Source organism: Limulus polyphemus, unplaced genomic scaffold, assembly GCF_000517525.1.
Source record: "Limulus polyphemus unplaced genomic scaffold, Limulus_polyphemus-2.1.2 Scaffold1812, whole genome shotgun sequence".
Lineage (NCBI taxonomy): Eukaryota > Metazoa > Arthropoda > Merostomata > Xiphosura > Limulidae > Limulus > Limulus polyphemus.
Window position 1 is genome coordinate 64280 of NW_013667422.1, and position 23646 is coordinate 87925.

General features: G+C 37.1%; 1 protein-coding gene across 1 annotated transcript in view; it reads left to right on the top strand.

Moving 5' to 3' along the window:
* The window catches only part of LOC106465015 (zinc finger FYVE domain-containing protein 26-like), a 158721-nt gene that overhangs the window by 14741 nt on the left and 120334 nt on the right, over positions 1 to 23646 (top strand). Inside the window, exons 5-7 of the mRNA XM_022392838.1 lie at positions 10419 to 10589; positions 11528 to 11619; positions 23463 to 23632. Coding sequence (XP_022248546.1) covers positions 10419 to 10589; positions 11528 to 11619; positions 23463 to 23632 — 433 coding nt within the window. The remainder of the gene's footprint in view (positions 1 to 10418; positions 10590 to 11527; positions 11620 to 23462; positions 23633 to 23646) is intronic.

A 23646-nucleotide genomic window follows, 5' to 3' on the forward strand; every position in this document is an offset into this window, starting at 1 on the left:
CATAGAAGTTATATGTTTAGGATCTTTTTATTTGCTTTTCAGTCATGTCAACAATGAGAGCCTTGATATTATCTTCAGTGGGATATAATTGTGGTCTTATGTAGAGCTGGGGAAGTAGTGGTATTTGCTAATCAATTAATTGTTGGCTTCATTAACCAGTTATGCTTGATTAATCAGTTATTACAGTGTCCCTCAAAACCATAGTGTCTACAAAAAAAATGGTGGCAGATGATGCCAGCCAGTTGCCTTACCTGGTGATAGTGGAAGAAAAAAAGTCTTAGTAGCTTTACCATAACAAAGACAGGGGTGAGCAAGTTTGGTGGCAATGGGAAAAGAATCTGAGACCCACAAATCATGAGCTCTCCTCACTCGAATCACCAAAGCTGAAGAAACTTAAGGTACCAATAAGCAATATACAAGGCATTGATAGCTCGTTATTTAGCTTTGCACTTAACAACAAACAATTATAATATCAGTATTTTGTTTACTTGGATAATTGAAAATAATTATAATTGGAAACAGTAATTTTGATTAGTTGATTAATTTTGTGACAGTTGATAAAGTCAGAATTTCAATTACTTGGTTGTTGGAATAATTTAAATCAATAACAATAATCAGAAATACTAATTTCAACTAGTTGATTATTTTTTGTCACAGTCGATTTAGTCATGATTTGAATGTTCGAACATAGTAATAATCTGAAACATTAACTTTGATTGATAAATTTACTTGTAGTTTTGTTTCATTTGTTACTTGATTCAGGGAAGAGTCAGACTTTTTTGCAATTGATGCTTAATGTACAATTTATTTTTGTACTTGTATACCAATTGAGCCTTTCTACTTAATACTTGGGTGGTGAAAGAGGGCATCAGCTGTTTTTTTTTTACATTTGTTACCTATATTATCTGTCTTGATTCTCCCTCCTATTAGAGTTGTTTTTTGCTACCTTGCATGAGCAGAATCTTTTCAACGAATTTGACATCCATTATATATCCCTGATGTTGAATCTTGCTATCTAAACTAAAGTAAATTGGCACTGTGAAGTTGAGTTGGCTTGTTTATCATCATGTTCCCAAATCTTTGTTGTGATTTTCATTTTACACCTTATCAAATTTGCCATTTGGGCTCCTAGTTTAGTATCTTTTAGAGGATATCTTGCAGGCTTTTATCACATTGCAGTATTTTTAGGTTCCAAATCCTATTTGCCACCTGTGGTTATTCTTCATGTTTGATGGGATCTGTAACTGGTGAGTTTTAGTGTTTTTTGTCTCTTTTGCCCAACAACTGTTTTTCACTGTGTTCAGAGTGTATAAGCACCCAATAATTTGGCAGATTGTTTGACTTCCTGCTCATTTTAGGTATAGGTGAAAAAGGGTTACTGCCTCTGGAGTTTGCCCTTTCATAATACATCTCTGGGCTGCTCCCCTGAGAACCATCCACTGCAGGAGCAGGACATAGTATTTCTTCTACCTGTTTATGCCACCTTCTGTATTACATTGTTGACTCCACTGGCTCATTACACCATTATCACTAACAAAATTGACCCCTTTGCCTGAATTAAAGGGCATCATGGGCAAACAGGTACCCTGCTGAAAAAAATGCCTTCTCTCTGAGTGTCCTTTAGGCCCATTCTTCCTCAAATCCAGTTTTGCAAATTGAGTTCAGGGGTAGAAATAATGAAATAAAACTACATTCACTTGAGGAAAGCAATCAGGAAGATTATATTTCGATATAGTACTTCCCTCTACTCACAAGATTAGCTATTCCTGTTCATTGCTGTCCTCAAAATGCAAACTTTTTTATTACACATGCCACAATCCTTCCACACACCCCTATTGAAATCAAATGATTCCAACATGTCTCTCATGCAAATCATCATGTGTCACTTCTCCACCAATAGTGGAATAGTACATTCACGTGATGCATGTGACTCCCTCTATGCCCCTCTACCAAACTATCACTTCTTGTTTGGCAGCGCTTGCATCAGATGTCTTTCATCTTGATTAGTGTTTGTGATTGAATTAATTCTTGAAGTAGTTTAATTTCATATACTCAGGTTTTTTTTAAGCATTCAGGTTCAATTACCTTTGTTCTGGTTGTGTTTATTTCTTCAAATGCATTAGTCAACTGATACAACATTAATTCTGAAGTTAATGCCACCACTTCGGGTGTCTCACATTCGACAAGCGCTTTAACACAGGCTTCAGATGCTGGCAATCCCTCGGGAGATTTGTCTACATTTATTCACAGGGAGATTGAACATTATATGGCTCAACCTCTAACTCTAGACATTGCCCCCACTTCCTCCTGAACCTGGACAGGCTGACAAACACTTTGATCGCTTGTTTCCACCTCCGGAATTTGCCGTGCCTTCCCATACCCTTCCTGAGGATTCTGTTCGGTCTTCAGTGGTTTATTGGACTTTATATCTCCCATATCTTATGACCCGCATCTTTCATTACTGCAAGAATATACTTCCCAACCCTATTTTGTTTTTCCCCCAATATTTGGGGCAATGGCATCAGTATGCCTCATCCTCCACAGGCTTCGGATTAGTCTGCCCTTGCATATCATAGGGCTGACTGTCCTTATCTCGACCAACAACTGTTGGGTTCAGTTTCACCCATTTGGGGGCAGGCCTCGAATTTCCCATTAGTCTCACCCATGCCCAATTTTCCCACCTCCTTCTTACCCTCATGACTCTTTTGCGGTAGCTTTCCACAATTCATCTCCTGTCTGAGGGTCTTTACAGAAATCCTGAAGGATTTTTTGGGGAAATTCTCTCCCTCTTTACCTCCACGTTGGCTCATTTGTCTTCTTTGGCTCTGGCTTTACAAATGTTGTTTATTTGTTGTGGGGACCTTTTAGTTCGTGATGCTGTTTTATCTAGAACACATTTTCCTGCTCCTTATCTCAGGGATTAGTATACGGCTCCGTTTTTAAGATGTTTCATCTTTGATATGGTCTTGGAGTCTCCTTCTCCTTCCTAGCCCTTACCTGTCTCTCCTTCTCATTGTTATCGACAACGCAAGATACGCTGCCACTAATTCCAATGAGTACCTGGTGGGACCTCGATTTTGCAGCCTTCATTCATAAATGATGTCCTTTCATTACTGATGCTTGGGTTCTTTAGATTTTGTCAGAGGGCCTTGAAATTCCATTTCTTGCCCCACCTCCCTTGTTCCAGGTACCTGTTTCTTTCTCTTCTCAGGATTCCATAACTTGCCAACATCTATCAGACATAGTACAGGACCTCCTCACGCACCAGACTATCGAACCTTTCCACACCATTCACTAGGGTTTTACTCCTTTTTGTGTGTTTTCCTGAAAAAACCAGGGACTAGAGGCCTGTCATCGATCTTTCCCATCTCATTCGATTTGTTTCACCATGGAGTCATACATCACTCTTTGGTGGGCATTTTCTCTGGGTCTCTGGATGACCAAGATGGATGTCTCCAATGCTTTTCTGCATATTCCCATCTCGGAACAATCACGTCCTTATCTTCGATTTATCCATTGAAGAGTGGTGTACCAATTTTTGCACCCTACCCTTCAGTTGGATTCTGCTCCTTATGTTTTCTGTTGGGTGGTGAGAGCTTTTATTCATTCATTTCCATGCCCTGGGGCTGCATTTCCATTTTTACATAGACAACTGGCTACTTCTGACCCGATATGAACAGGAGTTGGTCAGTTATACTCGTCAGCTCCTTCTCGAAGTTACTCGGGTAGGCTGGTAGAAGATATTGGAGAAGACCTTCCTGCATCCAACCCATATAATACCTTGTGCATTTCTGTATCGTTTTCAACACTCACCTCAGTTGGGCCCAACCTTCTCCTCTTCGACTCTGTTTTATGAAATTGTCAGTTTGCCATGCCTTATCTGTTCTCTCACTTTCTGTACAAGAGATTCTGTTGCTTTTGGGAATGTGGTCTTCTATGACACCACTAATCCCCCTTGGCCGTGCACACATGTGCTCCCTTCAGTGGGCTATGCATGATCAGTGGAACCTTACTCGGGATCCTTTGGATGCTCCCATAACACTTTCTCCTTCTCTTATAGACAATCTCCTTTGGTGGTTGGACAAGACTCACACATTGGCGGGTGTCCTGCTTCTCACCCGGATTTACATCTGTTTATAAATGCATCCCTTCAGGGTTGGGGTGCATGGGTCGATCACCAGAGTTCCTAGCTGTTCGTTGAGCTTTGGATTACTTTCTTCCCATTGCTAGACATTGTCTAGTAATGATCCATTCTGACAATTCAATGGTGGTGGTGTATATCAATCACCAAGGTGGCACCCAGTTGAGATCCCTCGGTTTTCATACATTGGATCTTCTATGTCCCATATGCTACACATTTGTTTAATTGTGTGTCATGTCCTGGCTGCTTTCAACCTTGTGGTAGATCATCTTTCTCACCCCGACAAGATTTACCTGACGGAGTGGCTTTGCAGTCTGTGGGTTTTTTCTCACATTGGTGCATTTGCCACCACCCTAAATCACCAGATACCCCTCTTTTAGCCCCTGGTACCTGATCCTCAGGCTTTAGGTATTGATGCCTTCAGCCAGGATTGGTCACACAATTCCTATATGTTTATCCTCCTATCTGATTGCTTCATTGGGTAGTTTCCCTTATCCATGCCACTCTGTGCAGGGTCCTTCTGATCACTCCCTACCAGCCCATAATTTCTTCATTTACTCCAATTATAATTATTCCCTCCTGTACAATTTCCATTATTACCTGACATCCTTTGTCATCCCCAGTCACCTGTTCTGCATCCCTCATTTCATGTCCTCCTCTTCATGCCTGGCTTTTGTCTGATCCTTGACAAGAAGATCTGGTTTCTCCCATCGTGTATCTTTTCATTAGGCTCAATCAATCCTCCATGGAAGTGTATCAATAAAAGTAAAGAGTCTTTGCACATGAGCCCGGGCTTGTGGATTTCCTGCTGCTTGTCCTACTGTTGCTGGTGTCTGAGTTTCTCTTGTGTCTTTTCAGGCGGAGGTCTTCAGTCTGCTTGATTTCAGGTTACTGGGCAGCTTTATCCCATACTTTCACCTTTCTTGTTATCGCAGGGTTTTTCTCACACATGTCCTTCCAGATTCATTGACATCCTCAGCAACCTTCTCTTCCAGATTGGAACATTAATGTGGTCCTCCATTCCCTTACTTTACCACAGTTCGAACCTATTTACTCCTGTTCTTTGTTTCACTTGTCTCTTAAGACATATTCCATTCTACTTTTAGCCTTCATCTTCTTCTTATCTCTACCCATGTCCTGATCTGGATAGATTTCTATGTCCTGTGCATGCCCACACTTCTTCTTTCCATGGTTCCTGTTCACGTATCTTTATCCCGTGGCAACCCTCTTTGTCCAGAGATCTCTCCCTCTTACCCTCACCAATTCGGCTCATCGTTTGATCCAGTTGGCTTATTGCTCCTTGTCCCATTCCCGCAGTACTTTGTTCTGCGTTACCTCTCATCAAATCTGACACTTCACCTTTTCCCTCGCTGTTCTTTTTCGTCAACTGAGATTCTAAAGTAATTGAACAGGCCTAAGTAGACTTTTGAAAAGAAGAGGACAAATATACATATACTGATATAACGTTTACAATATCCTTATATTCTCTATAGCGTGAACATTTTATTGTACAAACGTTTAACTTGTTTTGAATATATATATATATTATATTGAAAACAAGTAAAGTGTGTGCTGTTTATTCATCATAGAATTTATCATGAACGAGTCACAGACACCTACTGTAGAAGAATCCTAAGCCCAACAACTACATGGTATATATTTATATTATTAAGAAATCTAAGTAAAAGCCATTTATTTTAAAAATTGGCAAAAGAACAACAAAAAAACCAGAACCCATATAATATTATTTTCTAAAATCTGACATCACGGTTTTGGCTTCCTCGGGTTTTCACATTCTATCTGTGGTTGTACTTCAGATTTCGGTGGGACTCTGATACTGGGTAAGTCTTTATTAAAACTTTCTTTTTTTACGATCTCATTTTTCTTACCTTTATTACATGAGTCCCACTCTCTGACGAGTGGTACCTGACCAGATATTCTTTAATGCTAAATCCACACTGTACGCCATGTTGACTAGCACTTTCCTTTCCATAGCTTCATATGCTCACCTTTGAGATGGGGTGTTTCACAAGATCGCTTGTAGGTGAATAACCTTGTGATACTTGCTTCATAAATTGGCCCATCCTGGACTGTACCACCCATGGACTTCATGGGTAAAGCAGAAGGGGATAGCTGCCCATCCCTGTCATGCCTCAACTGAGTAAATTGATATGGTCTGCTTTTCAAATTAAGGTTTCGTGATCAACCATTGTACTGTCTCAGATGTTAATGTTCTTTTGGGCTCTCCAACACATTCTCAGCCCCCCTTTTCTTCTAGTGGAGTTCTTACTACTTACAAGTTTCAAGCCACTGGGGTGGTCAACTATGGAGGCACCCTGTTGGATGGGTTCCATATAAGATGGCTATAACCATTCAGTTCAGGATAGGGCAGTGGTGTTCTGCCAGTGTAGATGATGTAATATCCTTTGATTTGTGATTCACGATACAGCGGAGTTAGACGTCAAAATGAGTTCACCCCTTAGATTGGGAACCCTCTTCCTACTGTCACATAGATGTCGGTAACTTGTAGGCTGGTTTTGGATTTTGAGTGAACCAAACAACACAAGTCCTCATACAGTTTTAGGGTTGTCTATCTTACTCCCTCAATTTTCTTTTTCTGTGTTGTGGGTCACAGCAGGGATACGTGGGATTATTCTGGTTCTATCCTTGGCTCACCCTCGTTCTCTCTTATTACGTGGATGTTATTGTCTTTTGGAATGTCTCTACCTGTTTCATGATCACAGGCATTGATTGCATGTGATAAGACTTCCTTTTGATATTGGATGTCATATTCCTGGATCTAATGCTGTGTAATACCCTGGAATCAGAGTGGTTCTCAATTCCATAGTTCTTCGGTTTGAGGTGAAGATGGTATGATCGTTATCCTACCCTCGCACAGATGTCAGTACCCAGCGAGGAGGTTTTGGATGTAGTTGACTTACAGAGTAGAGTCCACCGCGTCCACCTAGCCACTCTACACCATGGGACACATCCTTGTTTACCCACTTTTTTTATTGTGGGATTGAATTACTATATCTTTCTTTGGTTAGGATCACTTTCCTACCACATTCTCTCCCACTCAGATGTGCTCCTCTCATTTTCTGCCATGGTTTTTTACATATTCCACATATGGGTGAAGAGTATTCTTGGATCAGAAGTGGTGCAGTTCTCCTCTTTGAATCATCGGATCTGACTCTCTCATTTCCTGGGGTATCCTTTGGACACATTTGGGGGTTATTTCTATCATTCCCTCGCAGGGTTCCCTCTTTCTAATCAGTGTGGTATTCTAGCTAATCTTGTGAGAAGATGGAAGTACCGTATCGAAAGTTATAATTTTCCTATTCTAAAAATGTATTTCCGATAGGTACTTCTCTCCTCTCACACTTACCACCCTTCCTCCCCACACACTTTCGGTGCTTCGGTTTTCTGCCAAAAATTTAAGTGATAGTTTGGTAGAGTCACATAGAGGGAGTCACATGAGTGTACTATTCTCCGATTGGTGGAGAAGTGACACACGATGATTTGCATGAGAGATATATTAGAATCAATTGATTCAATAGGGGTGTGGAAGGCTTGTGGTATGTGTAATAAAAAACTTTGCATAAAGATGGCAGAAAGGAATAGCTGATCTTGTGAGTGGAGGGAAGTACCTATCGGAAATACATTTTGAGTATAGGATAATTATAACTTCCCTCATGTAAAGTTGCATGTCTTCTTGAATTTTTTTAATCCATACAATATGTTCATTTTCATTGGTCATACATAACCTAAGGAATATGGATGGACCATGTATTCCCAATTGGGAAAACCAACTAAAAAAATGAAAGTCCTTGAGCAAAGTTAAATTCCTTGGGAATGTAATATTTTGATCACTGTAGTTTTTGGTTCTGGATTCTACTCATCTCTAGTTGTCAACATAATTCTTGTAGTTCAGATAGATTTTCTTCCTGGACTGTAGCTTGTAGTTTGTTGGTACCTACTTCCTTTACAGTATGAGCACTCTGGCTTTCAGTATTTCAGAAGTAGATCTGCCTGATTTGAATTTTACATTTTTAGAATTTAACATTTTAAAAAGTATTTAACTCTGAAATTCATTTCCTCTTACCTCCCTAAAACCAAACATTTTCTCATGACTACAGTTTTCAATCAAATCTGACTTATGGTGGGAAACCAGAGCTTATGTAAAATTTCCTGATGCATGAAAATTGCATCATGTGAAAGATAGTAGAGTGGAGAATTATTGGTGACACCTACTCTGTAATGCATAATGAACATTTTAAAATTTCAAGTTATGTATTGTGTTGAAAATTCAACAAGGAAAGACTTTCAGTATTTTGGAGGTAAGTATTGTTTTAAATTAATTTTCATTCTAAAAAATGTAAAAATCCACATGCTCATGTCATGATCATATCACAATCTTACTAGTAAATAAAGTATTTGTTTACTAAAAGTTGGTAAATATAGGTTTCAACACTGCTTCTCAAAGTCATTTATGTCTTACTTAAGCATTACTTTGAATGAGAGTTGGAAACAAGATGGCATTTATGACCTAGTTGCTAGATGTTTTAAAGCATCATTCGTCATTTAGTGGAATAGTGAAAGTAAAAACAGGTTAAGTCTTAAGTGAAGAAGCACACATAATTTTCCACTCATTTTTATTTCTGCAACATTAACATTAATGATTCATAGGAATTTTTCTGAATTTGTAATCATGCAATGTAGTTATAAGACTTGATGCTATTGTATACTTCTCAACTGACATAATATTCTGTCACACTTCTGGCAATCTTCAGGTGAATGATTTATCATTCTCCTGCAATTTTCAAATCCAATACACTGGTGCATCAAATTTGAGCCTAACATTTGACATACATGTGTAAATTAAAAATTAATTGTATTTGCATGCAAACTTATTAGCCAATTTGTGATGTAACACTATTGTTTGTAAAAGAATTTGACTGTCTTTATAAAATTCCATTTTTTTGTTTGTTTAATTTGAGGTAAACCAAACAATATTTATTTGTTCACCATATTAATGAAATGACACTTCAGCATAAATATAAAATTTTGTTGCATATCCTACAGAAATTTATGTACTTGCATGTATATGTATAAAGTCATTATACATGTACATTGTTATTATGCATTTTGGTTAAACTTTATCCATTGTAAGGTGTAAAGTGATAGGTTGTAGAATTTATGGAATATGTACTATAGAATCTAGTCATAATTCCTTCTCGATACTGTGTGTCTTTTTCATCTAGTTATACATTACTATCCACTATTATTCTAAGTGGACCATTAGGTAACTTGGCTAATGGGAAATGGTCCAATTTCTTTTTCTCATGTTTTAGATCAGTGGATAACATTAGTGCAAAAATTGTCATGACAATACCTCATTAAATTACACCATATCTAACATTTCTATCATTTTGTTAGATAAATTGTAAAACATTAAGAAACGATCTTTCTAAAAATAACTTAGTCTTAACATATCTAGAGTTAAATGATAAAATGTTTCATTGAAATTACTTTGAACTATAAATTATTAATGATTTACATGAGGCATTTTGGAATCATTTGATTTCAATAGTATTTTTGGGAACTTTCATTGTAAAACTCTTGTAGTTAAGGGTTTTTATAAGAATAAAATATAGTCTTTTTCATTTACTCATGTATAATATTGTTACGTCTCTGTTTGTTTGTTAATTTCCTGTAAAAATGTAAAAATTCTTTCCGAAGAACTTCAGCGATACAAGTTCTTTCTTAATTAAAACCATTTTATTCTTTCTCGTTACAAACTTTGTAATACACTTAATTTCCACAGTCACTTTAAAGTTAACTACTTTTATAAACACACACTGTAATTCACAACAATTCACGTACTTTACTTACGGTGCTTACAGCTCGCTTGACTCAATTATCTATCTCTATATCTCCTCATCTGCTATTATTTGCTGGGCTTATATACTAAAATAGAGGGCGTGTGGCAAACACTCGGACCTTCATGATCCTTGTAGAAACTCATCGCATGTTACCAGTGTCACGTGACTTCCTCTATCGTAACAATATTGAATTATACAACTAAAAGCTACATGATCCTTGTCTGCATTATAAATCTGTAGAAAAATAAATAATTTTATTTCCTTTAAAAACGTTTTATTTGGGATTGATGATATTAGTATATTAAAGACAGCAAAGTGTTTTATAATCTGTAAAACATTATATATCAAACCATGGTTGTATGTAATGATTTTTCCTGTTTGTTTCTTCTTAGAATACAGCAGTGCAATATATTTTGATGGGACAACCAGAAGAAGCAATAGCTTTATTAAAAGAACCAGTGTTTTCTGACCTTAAGGCAATTGTTTTGGTTTTAGCTTGGAGTCAGAGTTTTTCTGATATGTCAGCTGGATATGTGTTAGACACTGTAAAAGAAATGATTCCAGTAAGTATAACACTGCACTTAAGTTTTCTCTCCAGTTAATTTGTGAAGATCAGAAATATATTGTCTCAGCTGATGGCAAATATGCATAAAATATATTTTGTAGGGAATGTAGTAAACTACTGCAAAGACAGTGCAGTTTTTTTCAAAAATTGTGCATGAATGTGATAGTTTTAAAATTTTTTTTACAGATTGTAAAACATTAGTTGTTCAGAAACAATGGTTACATAGGTGCAGGTTTATTTTTTTTTTAAGTTTAATCAAAGTAATCACTTAAAATCACATCCATGATTATTCTTAAGAATTTTTATGTATTTTCAGTTTGATGTGTTAGTTTTTAAAATACTTGGAAATCCATTTCTTTCTATCTTGAGGTATTTTAAAACTTTTATTTTCTTGTCTTCTCATTCACCTTAATCAGACATTTTAGTAAAGAAAAGTGCTTATTAGAAAGTTTTAACAGAAAAGAAAAAGGGATGAGGTGTTGCACCTTGCACTTATAATTGTGGGCATCATTAAACCTGCATTTGAATAAAACCTTGCAGTGGTGAAAAAGAGACTGTTGTTATGTGTCATCTTGTTGTGTGAGTAAATGTTACGCAAACTTCTTTTAACAGGTTAATTCATGTACCTAAATGTTGTGAATATTTAAATTAGCAACTTTCTTTTAAATTAATAGTTTTAAAATGGGTGTATTGTAAAGATCTCAATACAAAATATGTAATGTACTGTTTTAACATCACAAATGTGAGGTACTATGAATAATTATAACTTACTTGATATAAACAGTGATATACAATATATGTGATAAGTAATACTAAAGTATTTTGTGCTTGTTATTTTGATTTCAGTGAAGTCTATCTTTGAAAATGCCATGACATATATATAAAATTGTATGATTTTTTTTTTTGGAATCAACATCCATCTGTTTTCAATTTCAGAAAATGTCTGTATCAGACCCATTGCTGAAAGAACTTTGCCAAAAGCTACATTATTTTTCTCATGTGACTGATTGGTGTGTTGAAAAGTTGAGGTGAGTTTAATTTATTTTGTTCTTTTAACCCTTTTTATACTGTTTTTTTTAAATCTAAAAATGTGAGTATAATTATTTCATGACAAATGTGTAAAACCTGCTTATTAGAGAATTTGATAAAAATTTACAGAATTGAAGATGGTATTAATCTTCTGAACATAGGTAGGTCAGTGTTACATTAAAAATTCTGAGATGATACCTTAACACTGCAAACAGAATACCTTGATTCCTTCATGCATCTGCCTATGAGATTTGCATGCCACTAACTTTGAGCTACCTCCCACTTAAAAACAAGTGTTTAACTATCTCGCTAAGGGCTCAGTTGAATTGGCTGAATACTTGACCCCAAATTGACCTCTGTAGTTTCTATACTATAACTTCTAATGTGTTCTGTGTACCTTCACAAAATTCTGCAAGCTTTCAGTAATCATTAGGTCATTTGTAGACAAAAAATTTGAATTTTTAAGGAAACATCTTCTTTAAAAATATCTTCATGTTAAGATTAAAAATCTCATTTGCATAATTGCTAAAACCTCCTAATCAAATTTCAAACGTTTTTTTCAGTAAAACTTTATAGTTTATCTGTTACTTTCTCTACCCTAACTCTATAAGAGGATGCTCAATTTGACTGACCTTGAAGTCCCCTGCTGGGACAGCAGTAAGTCTACAGATTTACAGCACTAAAATCAGGGGTTTGATTTTAATTTTAAACAAATCAACATTACCCTATTTTTCTTTCTAGAATGACTTCAAATTGTAATATGAAACTATATTTGTTTATTTTAAAGAGCTTTAAACTTGAACAGTATATATCTATTTATACTTAAATTTTATTGTTTTATTGCCCTTTGAACCATGACTGATTTTCCCACCATAAAGTTTGTAAATCAATTGGTGAAGGTTGGAACTCGTGTCACCATATTGAATTGCATAATGGATGAGCTACTTGCTAGTTGCTCATGAGTGTACCACACAAACAATTTTTATTATTATTGTTATTATTCTTTATTTTACCTAATCTAACCTAAAAAGTTTCTTATTTTAACATTTTTTAAATTTTATAGTAATAAATAAAAAATACACATGAAAAACAAGAAATAAAGTACTTATCTGGGTCTTTTTTTTTGCTGTCAACTGCTGATCACACTTAACCCTACTTTTTTTTATACTAATAGTACTACTGCACTAAATAATTTTTTACGTAATTAAATAATGCACCAAAGAACACAGAATAACAACATGCAAAAAGCAGACAATGTTCTATAGGTATCACAATTTTTCTGGCTTTCTAACTATGTGACAAGAGCTCTTAAAAACTCAGCTAAGGTTGTCAATATGTTTCCTATAGGAAAGTGAAATAGACAATTCTCTGTACAGAAAACAAGTTAGTATAATATGGCATATAATGGATTAAAACCTTGGCTTTCTATTGGTTATAAATAATATAGTATTAAATATCAGAGAGAACTGTTGGCAATTTCTGAAAGGGAGGATGTGACAGGTGGGTGTAGCAAGAGGGGTTATATATATTTTTTTCTATCCATAATGATTGTTACACCCCTGGCCATCTTTTGTACTTTATTAAATAGATCTGGTGTTACTCAATATGCACAAGCTCCCTTTCAGGATGCCTGCAGTCACCTTTTCTTGGAGTGTGACCCTCTTCATCCAGGGATCTTTAGTTCACTGCTCTTATCAGTTGGGGGTCAGCACATCATCTGGATCTTTTGTTCTAGTGGATCATACTTGCAGATTTTATGACATCACTTCTTGTCAGATTCATCCCTTTACTCACTTTGGCCTTGATTTTTGCCAACCATTGGTCAAGATCATACAGACAGAGAAGTAATCGATACCAAACATGATCTGTAAGTTTTATCTCCCATCTAGATTCTTCTCTTTACCCTCTTTTAATATAAGTCTCATCTCTATCTTAAAACCAACCCAGTGGCTGGAGTTGCTTCACTAGTTAAGCCCATCAGCCCTGGTTTCTATGTGCACACTGTTAAGATGGAGTTTTCTGCAAGACCACTACAGTAGTATATTTATCTGTTCACTCCAGACTGAATTTTAGGTACCTCCCTTGAATCTCCCCAAAGCATACCTCCCCATGATCATTGAGTGGAGCACAGGAAACTCTTTCCAGTTCCTAGCTGCTGGGGTGGTTGCCTTGGAGAGTTCCTCACTGGTTGTGTGGCCCGACGAAAGAGAGTCTTAAGTGGACAACATGATGCTTTGGGAAGTAGGGCAGGTGTGTCCTTGTCAATGTAATGCAGAACACATACCAAATTGTTCAGTCTGTTTATTGCCCAAGCCACACTACACTTCATATTTATTGAACCTATTGTGTGCAATAGCTCAGTTGATCATGTACTTTTTCTTCCCATCCCTACGATACATTAGCTCATTTTTGCCTTCTTCTTTCCATACTTCCACCTATTAGAATAATATACCCTGTCTGAGAAGGATGCGGTCTTTCATGAGTGTTCCTCTTTAGTGAAGTAAGGTAAGTGGCTCATTTTGGAAGTTAAAATTTTCCTTCTTTCCCACTATTGGTGTACATTATTCTTGCCTCATCTAAGAATGAAGTTAATTTTGAGTGTAAGTACTTATGGGGATCTACTGTGCATGGAGGATGTGGAGAGCTATTGTCAAATGATAATTACATCACGTACTAGCATAGATCACATCAAAACGTGTGATTTAGATTGGAGATAGTTCAAGGCTAATGGTGTGTGCAAAAGTTCATAGGCATGCATGAAATAGCTACTGCATGCAGATAGGTGAGTATGTATTGGAAAAACATTTTCAAGCAAGGAAAATGTTAACTTTGTACTACCTATGTTCCCTTCTCTGTATCACATGACACTACTTTGAGTTTACCATAAATCCCATGTAGCATTACATGTACTGCTAAGACATAATCTAAATTCTGATACGGTACATTACCTCCTCTCACATAAATAACTATTCTAGATAAATGCTGACCTCTATATGCAAAAAATATTTTTTACACATTCCACAAGCCTTATATCACAACTCCATTGGAATTGACTGATTCCAATGTGCCTCTCATGCAAATCATTATGTATCAACCCTGCACCAATAAGAGTGTGACATACTCTCATGACGCATGTGACTCCCTCTATTCAATTCGACTGAACTATCACTTCTCTTTTGGCAGTACTCTTTTTCAGATGTTTTTTCTTTTGGTGCTCTTTGTGTGAATTGCTTTTTTCATTTACCTTTTTTTTTTCTTTACATTGAAGAAAACTTTAACTTAATTTTCCAGTTTTTTTTTCTCACACTTGCATATTTTACATAACACTTGTTTGATTTATGTATTTCTACAATGAATTCTGAGGTTCATGTTCCACTTTGGGTATCATACCTCTAGCACTATTTCATAGGTTGCAGGTGGGAAAGACCCATCATTGGAATTCTCTGCTATTATCCGCCAAGAGATTGATTGTTATATGGGTCAGTTTATTTTTCTTGAACTTGCCCCACTAATCCTCCTGAACAAGCCAAACCTGTTCAGGCCGATGAGTTGATAGCCTTTTTACACCACTGGATTTTGCCCTGTCTTTCACCATCCCTCCTTCAGAATCAGTTAGGCCTAATATGGCATTTTTCAACATGATTTCTCAAGTATTGGTGTTTTATCCATTTCCTCACTTTCCTATGATTCCTTATTACCTCCACGTTGACTTGTTTGTCTTCTTTGCTCTCACTTTATACACATGCTTTCACTGTTGTTGAGATCTTCTGGGTCATGATGCAACCCTGTCCTGGTTTTGTCTGCTGCCTTTTTCTTTTAGGGATTTAGGTATGGCCCTTTATCTTTGGCAGTATGTTTTTGATCATGTATCTGAGACTTTGAATCATGTGTGTAGTATGTGTGTAAACACACTGCCCTTTCCTCTTTGGTTGCAAATTTGTCACAGTTGGAGCCATGACAAGCCCCTATTCCCGTTTCCCATCCTGGTTCTTATCTACCCTTCTCTGTTCCCTCCTTCCAGGGGTTTCTCATCTAGCCATTTTATTTAACATAGATGGGCATGTCGCCAAACGTACCAAAGACTAACCAGTGGGTTCTGGTCTGGTGAGAGCTTGACCATATGATTCTGTTACCCTTTGGCGATCTTTCTCTACAGATCCATGGTTCTTCTGGATTTCTTAGAGGGACTTGTCCTACTATTTCTTTACAAACTTCTTTGTTTCAGGTACTCTTTTCCTTCCCCATGACTCAGAATCTTGCCACCAGTCAGCATCTGTATGAGGTGGTGCAAGATCTTCTGTACCAACAGGCCATTGCACCTGCTCATCATCTTTTTCCAGGCTTTTATTCCAGGCTGTTTGTTGTCCTCATGAAAACTGAAGACTGGCAGCATATAATAGGTTTGTCCCACTTCAGTCTATTTTCAATCCGCCCTGTTTTATCTTGGAGTCATTTTTCACCCTTAGGTGGGCTTTTTCTCCAGGTTTATAGATGACCAAATTACATATCATGATATCTCATCATTTGCAATCCTCTCTTCAGTTTGTTCTCTAAAGGATGATTTGTCTGTTTCGTGCACTGCCCTTCAGAATTGCTTTGGCCCTGTAGGTTTTGTTGAGTAGTATGAGCATTTGTTTGTCACTTATGTGCTCTCAGGTTGCATTTTCCCCTTTCTTTGGCTGGCTCGCTATTGTTGGCTCGTTCCAAACAGGAGTCCATCTGTTATCCTCATCGGTTGCTTCTGGAGGCAGATATAGTGGGCTTGTTCATCAAGTTGGAGAAGTACTTATAGCAACCTATCCTATATCTTGTCTTATTATCTTTCCTCCTATGCTTATCGATGATCTGCATTGGTGATTAGACACGACTCACATGTTGGTGGGTGTCCTGCTTCCTCCTCCTCATCTGGATTTACACATTTCATGGATGCATCCCTTCAGGGATGGAGGGCATGGGTCGATCAACAGGAAGCTTCGGGGTTTTGGGCTGTGGCTGAGAGGTCTTATCATATCAATGCACTGGAACTTCTCACCGTAAGTCGTATTTTGATTCCTTTTCTCCATCTGGCCAGAAATCGTCTGGTACTGAACCATTCAGACTTTTATTCAGTGGTTACTTATCTCAATCACCAGGGTGGCAACTGTTCTCAATCTCTCTGTATTCATACGTTGGATCTACTTTTTGGGCACACACACGCTTGATATTCATATCATTGTGTGTTATGTTTGCTTTCAGTCTTGTTGCATATTAGATTCCCAGCCAGACAAAATCTATCCAATGGAGTGGTCTCTCGATCCTTTTGTTCTCTCGTGGCTTTGACTTCAGTGGGGTACTCCTCACATCGAAGCTTTTGCTATGTCTCTTAACCACAAATTGCCTTAGTTTTGGTCTCTGGTCCCTCATATTCTTGCCCTGGCTATCGATATTTCTAGCCAAGATTGAACCAACACATTTGCCTATCCTCCCATTCTCCTTCTCTGGGTGATTTTGATCATCTTTGATACTGCATGATCAGTCCTTCTGATAGCTCCTTCCTGGCTGTCTCAGCTGGGGTTTCTGTAGCTTCTCTAGCCCCAACTTCTTCCTCCAATACCTCTTCCTCTGACTTCATCCCTTCTTCATCACCCTTGGTCACTGGTGTTTCATTTGGACCTTCCTGTCCTCCATCTTCATGCCTAGTATTCCTCTGGTCATTGGCAAGAAAATCTGGCTTCTCCTCATGGTTAGCTTCTTTTTTGGCTTATTTCATTCTCTCTTCCTCCATGGAAGTTTCTCAACACAAATGGAACCTTTTCCATTATTGGTTTCTGGATATAGCGTTTTCCTCAGATCAACCCACTGTTCTTTGTCATGCGGATTTCCTCACCTGACATTTGGATTGGGGAGTCTTCTGTCTCCGTGACCTCGGATTTTCAGGCAGTCCTTTTTTCCGATACCACATGTATTTACCTCTCCTACACTTTACCAGTTGATGTGTTCTTTCCAGATTCATTGTCCAGTGTGGTGGGCTGCCCTCTCAGTAGGGTTTATTAATATGGTCCTACACTGCCTCACTTTGCATATGTTTGAGCCACTCTCCTGTGCTCCTTGTTTTACCATTCCCTTACGTTATTTTTCCTTCTCCTATCTGCCTGTGGACATTGGTGGTCTGTTTATTTGCTATTAATGTTTCACTTACTGTTTATCCTTTTCATATCTTCTCCTTTCTCTGGATCATTGTTTCCTCCCTAACTATTTGGTGGCTAGTATGGATAACTCCTCCATTTAACTGCTTTCCCTTTTTTACATTTCCCATCTTTATCCTCAGTTTGATTGGATAGACTTCTGTGTCCTGTACCTGCTCTTCTCTGTTATGTTGCCTGCATGGCTTCCTTCTATAGTGCCTGTTCCCGCCCTTTTCTTCCTTGGCAGCTGTTCTTGATCTTTCTCCTTTCACCTTCGTCAATTGGGTTTGACTCTTAATTTGATTGGCTTATTTCTCTTTATCATTTTCCTCCCATACTTTGTTCTGGGTGTCTTCTCATCCAATTTGACACCTTACATTTTCATTAGCATTTCATCTTAATCGTCCCTTGGAGGTAGTTTTTTATTCGGGCATGTGGACTACCCATAATATGTTCGTCTCTCACTATTAGCATTGGATCTCAGTTTCTTCCTCTTCAGGCTATCGTCTGCTGCCTGTAGACATTCTTCAGAATTCGGTGAGACTTTGACTAGATAAGTTTTTTTTTTTCTTATTATTTCCTTTTCAGGGGCAGTTTCCCTTTTATTATTGCTGATTGTTTGGATCCTGCTCCGTGGCAAGTGGTGCCTGACCAGGCATTCTTCAACAGATCAAATCCACACTATACAGCCATGTCCACTGACATATTATATTTCCATGGCCATGCACTGCACACTGCAGAGATGGGGTGTTCCACAAGATCTCTTGTAGGTTTATCCTTACAATGGAATTTGTAACAAAAAATTTCCCCATTTTGGACCGTACTCACCCATGACTACATGGGTAAAGCAGAAGGGGATAGCTGCCCATCCCTACCATGTCTTGTATTGAATAAATCAGTATGGTCTGCTTTTAAAAATAGGGTTTTGTGGTCACCCCTAGCACTGTCTTAGGTGGTGTAATTTTTTTGGACTTTCCACCACCTTTTTTCCCCCTCTTTTCTTCTAGTGCAGTTTAAGAGTCCTTACCAATTTCCAATTCCAAGCTGCTGGGGTGATGGACCATGACAGCATCCTCCTGAATGGGTTAATGAAATAAAATACAAAATTCAAACAAAATAGAGAAATGATTATACAACCATTCAGTTGAAAGTAGGGAAGTGGTGTTCTGCTGGTGTAGATGACATGATGTCCTCCATTATAAAACTAATATAAATACAAGTGAGTTATCAAAATTGTAGTTCCCTCCTTTGATTGGGATCCCTCATCCTACCCCCACATGGATATCGGTTCCCAGCAACCGGGTTTTGGATTTAGAGTTGAACCAATCAACATAATTCCTCACACATGTATTACAGATGTCTATATTCCTCCCTAAATTATGCTCTTGTTACTCCATCCATATTGTGGGTCACGGTGGAGGTACTTTCAGATTATTATGGTTTTTCTACTTTCACTATTCCTCGATGCTTATTATTCTGAGAATGTTACTGTGCTTGGGGCAGTTCTGGTCCATTTCATTTTTGAGTGAGATGGTTTACATTATGCAGACATCTTGTCAATACCGAATGTTGGGTTCCCAGATCAATCTATCAATTTCTTATATTATTATTAATATGTGACCCATTCATGGTTCTGGGGGATCTTGATTCCCTCTGGCCTACTGAACTTGAGGTGCCACTGGTATGATCATCTTTCCTACCCTCACATATATGTCAGTTCCTGGTGGCCTGGGTTTTGGATTGTAGTCAACTTGCCAGTGGTATGATCCTTTTTCCTACACCTACATGGATGTCAGTACCCGATAGCTGGGTTTTGGATTATACTCGACTTGCCGGTGGTATGATCCTCTTTCCAACCCCCAAGTGGATGTCATTTTCTAGCAGCATGGATTTTGGATGTACAGTCCAGACACACATACCAGTCAATGTGATATAGCGGTCAACCATTAATTACAGCCATTATGGCTCAGTCCCAAATATTTTCTTCTATTTTATATTTGTAAAACATCCGCTATTATGGGCACTCGTATTCTGGTCAACTGGACTTGTGGTCACCTGTTTCCCACTCCCAAGTGGTCTTTTTGAACAAAGTATTGCAGCCACCTAGGCTGGCTCTCACCTGCCACTGTCCAATTGAGACCTTTCAGTAAAAGTGAGGCCACTACCATACATCGAATGATAGAAGCCATGTCTTGTAGGTGTTACAAACCAGGTGACCATTGATGTTCCCCAACTAATGGTATGCTGATCTTACCTGATGCTTCACACCTCCTGCTGCACTAATGATCACACAATCACACATACACGATCAAACAAACAGTATGTTTTCACACTCCTTTAAACTTTGTTATTTGTAACACTTCTAGTTCAGTGTCTCTTTGGTCTTCTTGTGAACAAAAGATTTGTTCAAATGGGAAAATTTGCACATTCATTTGAAGTTTTGTCACCTTTCCCTCCATTTTGCAATAAATAGAGCTCTGCTTTCTCAGCCAAAATCAATTGTCTCTGTTCTGCCATACTATGCACACAATGTGATTACTACTGCTCAGTCAATTTTGGACTGTGATTGTGTTGGATCCTCATTTTCCTCTGGGACGTTTGTGTTGCTTTGACACACACTGTGACTATTACCTGGATTAACCATGCCTGGTAGTACCCCCAAGAGGAAGGAGCTGACCCTCCATGAGAATGTCCACCTCATCCACAAGAGTGAAGAGAAAAGTCACCATACCCTGGCCCAAAAATTCAAGATTGGCAGAACTCAGGTAAGCTTATTTCTTCTATCACATTACTGGATTGTTTTGTGATCAATCTTATTGGACGCTATTTAATTTTCATTTGGCAGTGTCAAAAGTACATGAACAACTGTAATAATTAAAAATCTGTTAATCAAAAATACAGTATAGAAGTTTATTTTTTAGACAAGAAATGCAAAAAATAGGTATCTTTTATATGCGGAAACATCTCAACCAACAATTGGTCCAGTTATCAACGCTATTTTCAGGTTTTGAACAACTCGGCTTTCAAGATCTACATATCTACATGTGCCGACGTTTCCATTTGTCAACGTTATATTTTAATATTTGTGCAAGAATTCAGCTAACAGATGCTTCTGCATATAAAAGCTATCTTCAAGTTTTGTACACCAAAAACTTTTCAAAAGTAGGTATGTAAATATGTTATTACAACATTTTGTATCAAACAGGAACATAGAAAGGTGAGTGTTATGGGTGAGTTGTAGGGGTATGTACTGTGCCTTTGAGGCTTCAGTCTGAACCCAGATTTGACCCCATACAATGACACCCAGTAATATGACCACCCCGCTATGTGGCCATTAATTGCTTAGTCTCAGAGCTGACTGGATAAATGGGGCTGGACTGTAATTGACTTTCTGTGTACAATCTGTTGCACTCTAGCCACTCTACACCTAGGACACATTCTTTTAGTTTTATCCACTTTTATATTTTCTGGAATAGAGTTGCATAAATATTGTATGGTTTGGATCACTATTCGACCTTAGTTCTCTCCCACTTGGATGTGTACCTCTGTTTCTACCCATATGTGTAACATCTTTCTACGATGGCCGAAGAGTATACCTAGTTCAGAAGTGGTGCAATCCTCCACATCAGATCTTAGAATCTGATTGTCTTTTCTTAGGGAGTGTCCTATCATAGTCAGACATGGTTCAAAGGGCAATAAAACAATAAAGCTTAATTATAAATAGATGTATACTGTTACGAGTTTAAAGGATAAACAAATGTTTCATGTTACATTTCAAGTCATGCTTTCGAAGGATACTTCTTTCTTTCCCTTGCACTGGTCCCTCCACCTACTCAATGTGGGATTCTCTATTTAAGTGAGTGGAGGTAATGTACCGTATTGGAAGTTATAATTTTCCTATATCGAAAATCTATTTCTGATAGGTACTTACTCTCCTCACACTTCCTCCCCACTGAAAACCGGTGCTTCAATATTCTGCCAAAACTCAAAGTGATAGTTTGGTAGAATTGAATAGAGGGAGTCACATGCATCATGAGAGTATGTTGCACTCTTATTGGTGGAGGATTGACACATGATGATTTGCATGAGAGACACACATTGGAATTAGTCAATTCCAATAGAGTGGAGATAAAAGGCTTGTGGCATGCATAATTTTATTTTTGTATAGAGGGCAGCACTGAACGATAATATATATTTATGTGAGTGGAAGTAAGTACATTTTCAGTATAAGAAAATTATAACTTTGCAGCCTTAGCCTTCTTGCTTTACTGAGATATATTAAAACCAGAAAGTCAAACCCTCATGCCACACCCTCCTGTCACATCCTTTCTTTCAAAAAATGTCAATAATTCTCTCTGACATTTGCTGTTGGATTATTTATTACCAACAGAAAGAGAAGATTTTAATTTCCTGAATTCATTATAAGACTATCTCATTATGATGAGTTATGAATTATTTTGCTTGCAGTTTTATTCTTTGCTTTTGCTGAGTCACCTTGACCAGTCAATAGGATTATTTTAAGCTACTTATAGCTTACTTAGAAAATCACTTAAATTATAATAGTTATAGGACATTTTATTATTTGTGCTTGTTATTATTTTGTACTCTAAATTGCATATTTTAAATAAATACTTAATAATGTACTAATAACAATCCTATCAACAATTAGAGTTAACTTTTATTAAGTATATCTTTTTATTTATTTTTATAAAAGTAGCTTAAATGTAAAAAATAGAAACTTATTAAATTATATAATAAAACTTAAATGAGAAAAAATTAAATAAAACAAATATTTGATAGCTTGAGCACATCTCATGACCACAACATGTTGTAATTTGACTTAGTGAGCTGGTAACTCAGTAGTTTGTTTACATAAATTGCTTTTACTGTACTCCAGTTACAACTATAAAGCAACATATCTAATGACCAGGAGATGTGAAAAGTATTATCTTGGCTGTAAAAATAAATAGTGTGTAATTTGTCTGTTACAATGAGCAGTCATCTAAGATAGAAAAAATTTTAATTTATATTTAATTTGTAATTTTCGTTATGTGGTAGATACAAGGTTGTTCAAATTGATCAAGCCTATATACAGTTAGTTCTGTGGTAAAAAAAAGCATTTAGGAGGTTCTAGAGGTTTTGCAAATGAAATTTGAAAAACTAAGATCAAAAAGTACTTTTATTCTTAACATAAAAATCATCTTGCACTTGGTCTGAGTCAGTAAAGCCCTTGTAAATTCAGAGACAAATCTTTAGTAAGAATGCTTCATTAAAAAATATGATTTTTTTGTGTAGAATAGTCTTGGAATGTTTATTAAAAGCTTGCCAATTTTCGTGAAGAAGTATGTATAGTTTTGTAGTGATATGGTGATTTCGAGGTCGGTAAAAATGACCAAGCTCATATACGGAGAATAATACATTTATTATGATTTTATAAACTATGATGGTTTATTTGATATGTCTTTGCCATTATGCTTCCTACATGCTGCCATGAAATTTGCAAATATTTTTTTTTTGAAACTGTAGAATGTCTTGTTGTGACACAAGAGTTAATTCAAAGTTTTGTGTTACTTGCTTAAGAATGGTCAGTTCCCCAGGGTTAGTAGTGCATTATGAAATCTTTACACTCATTACCTTTGTTTAACCAAAACTAAACTGGCCATTTTATTAAATTCTAGAAAATTGCACCCTAATCTAGAAACCATGAAAGTTTTGAGCAAAGCCAGGATGATTTTTGACAAACTTCAACATCAGTCAGTGATAAGAGCGATTCACAACATGATTGGCCTGAAACATGTGAAACCTTCTGAAATGATAAATCTTTTGAAAGATGGACTACCTTCTTCAGGTATTAAACTTGGT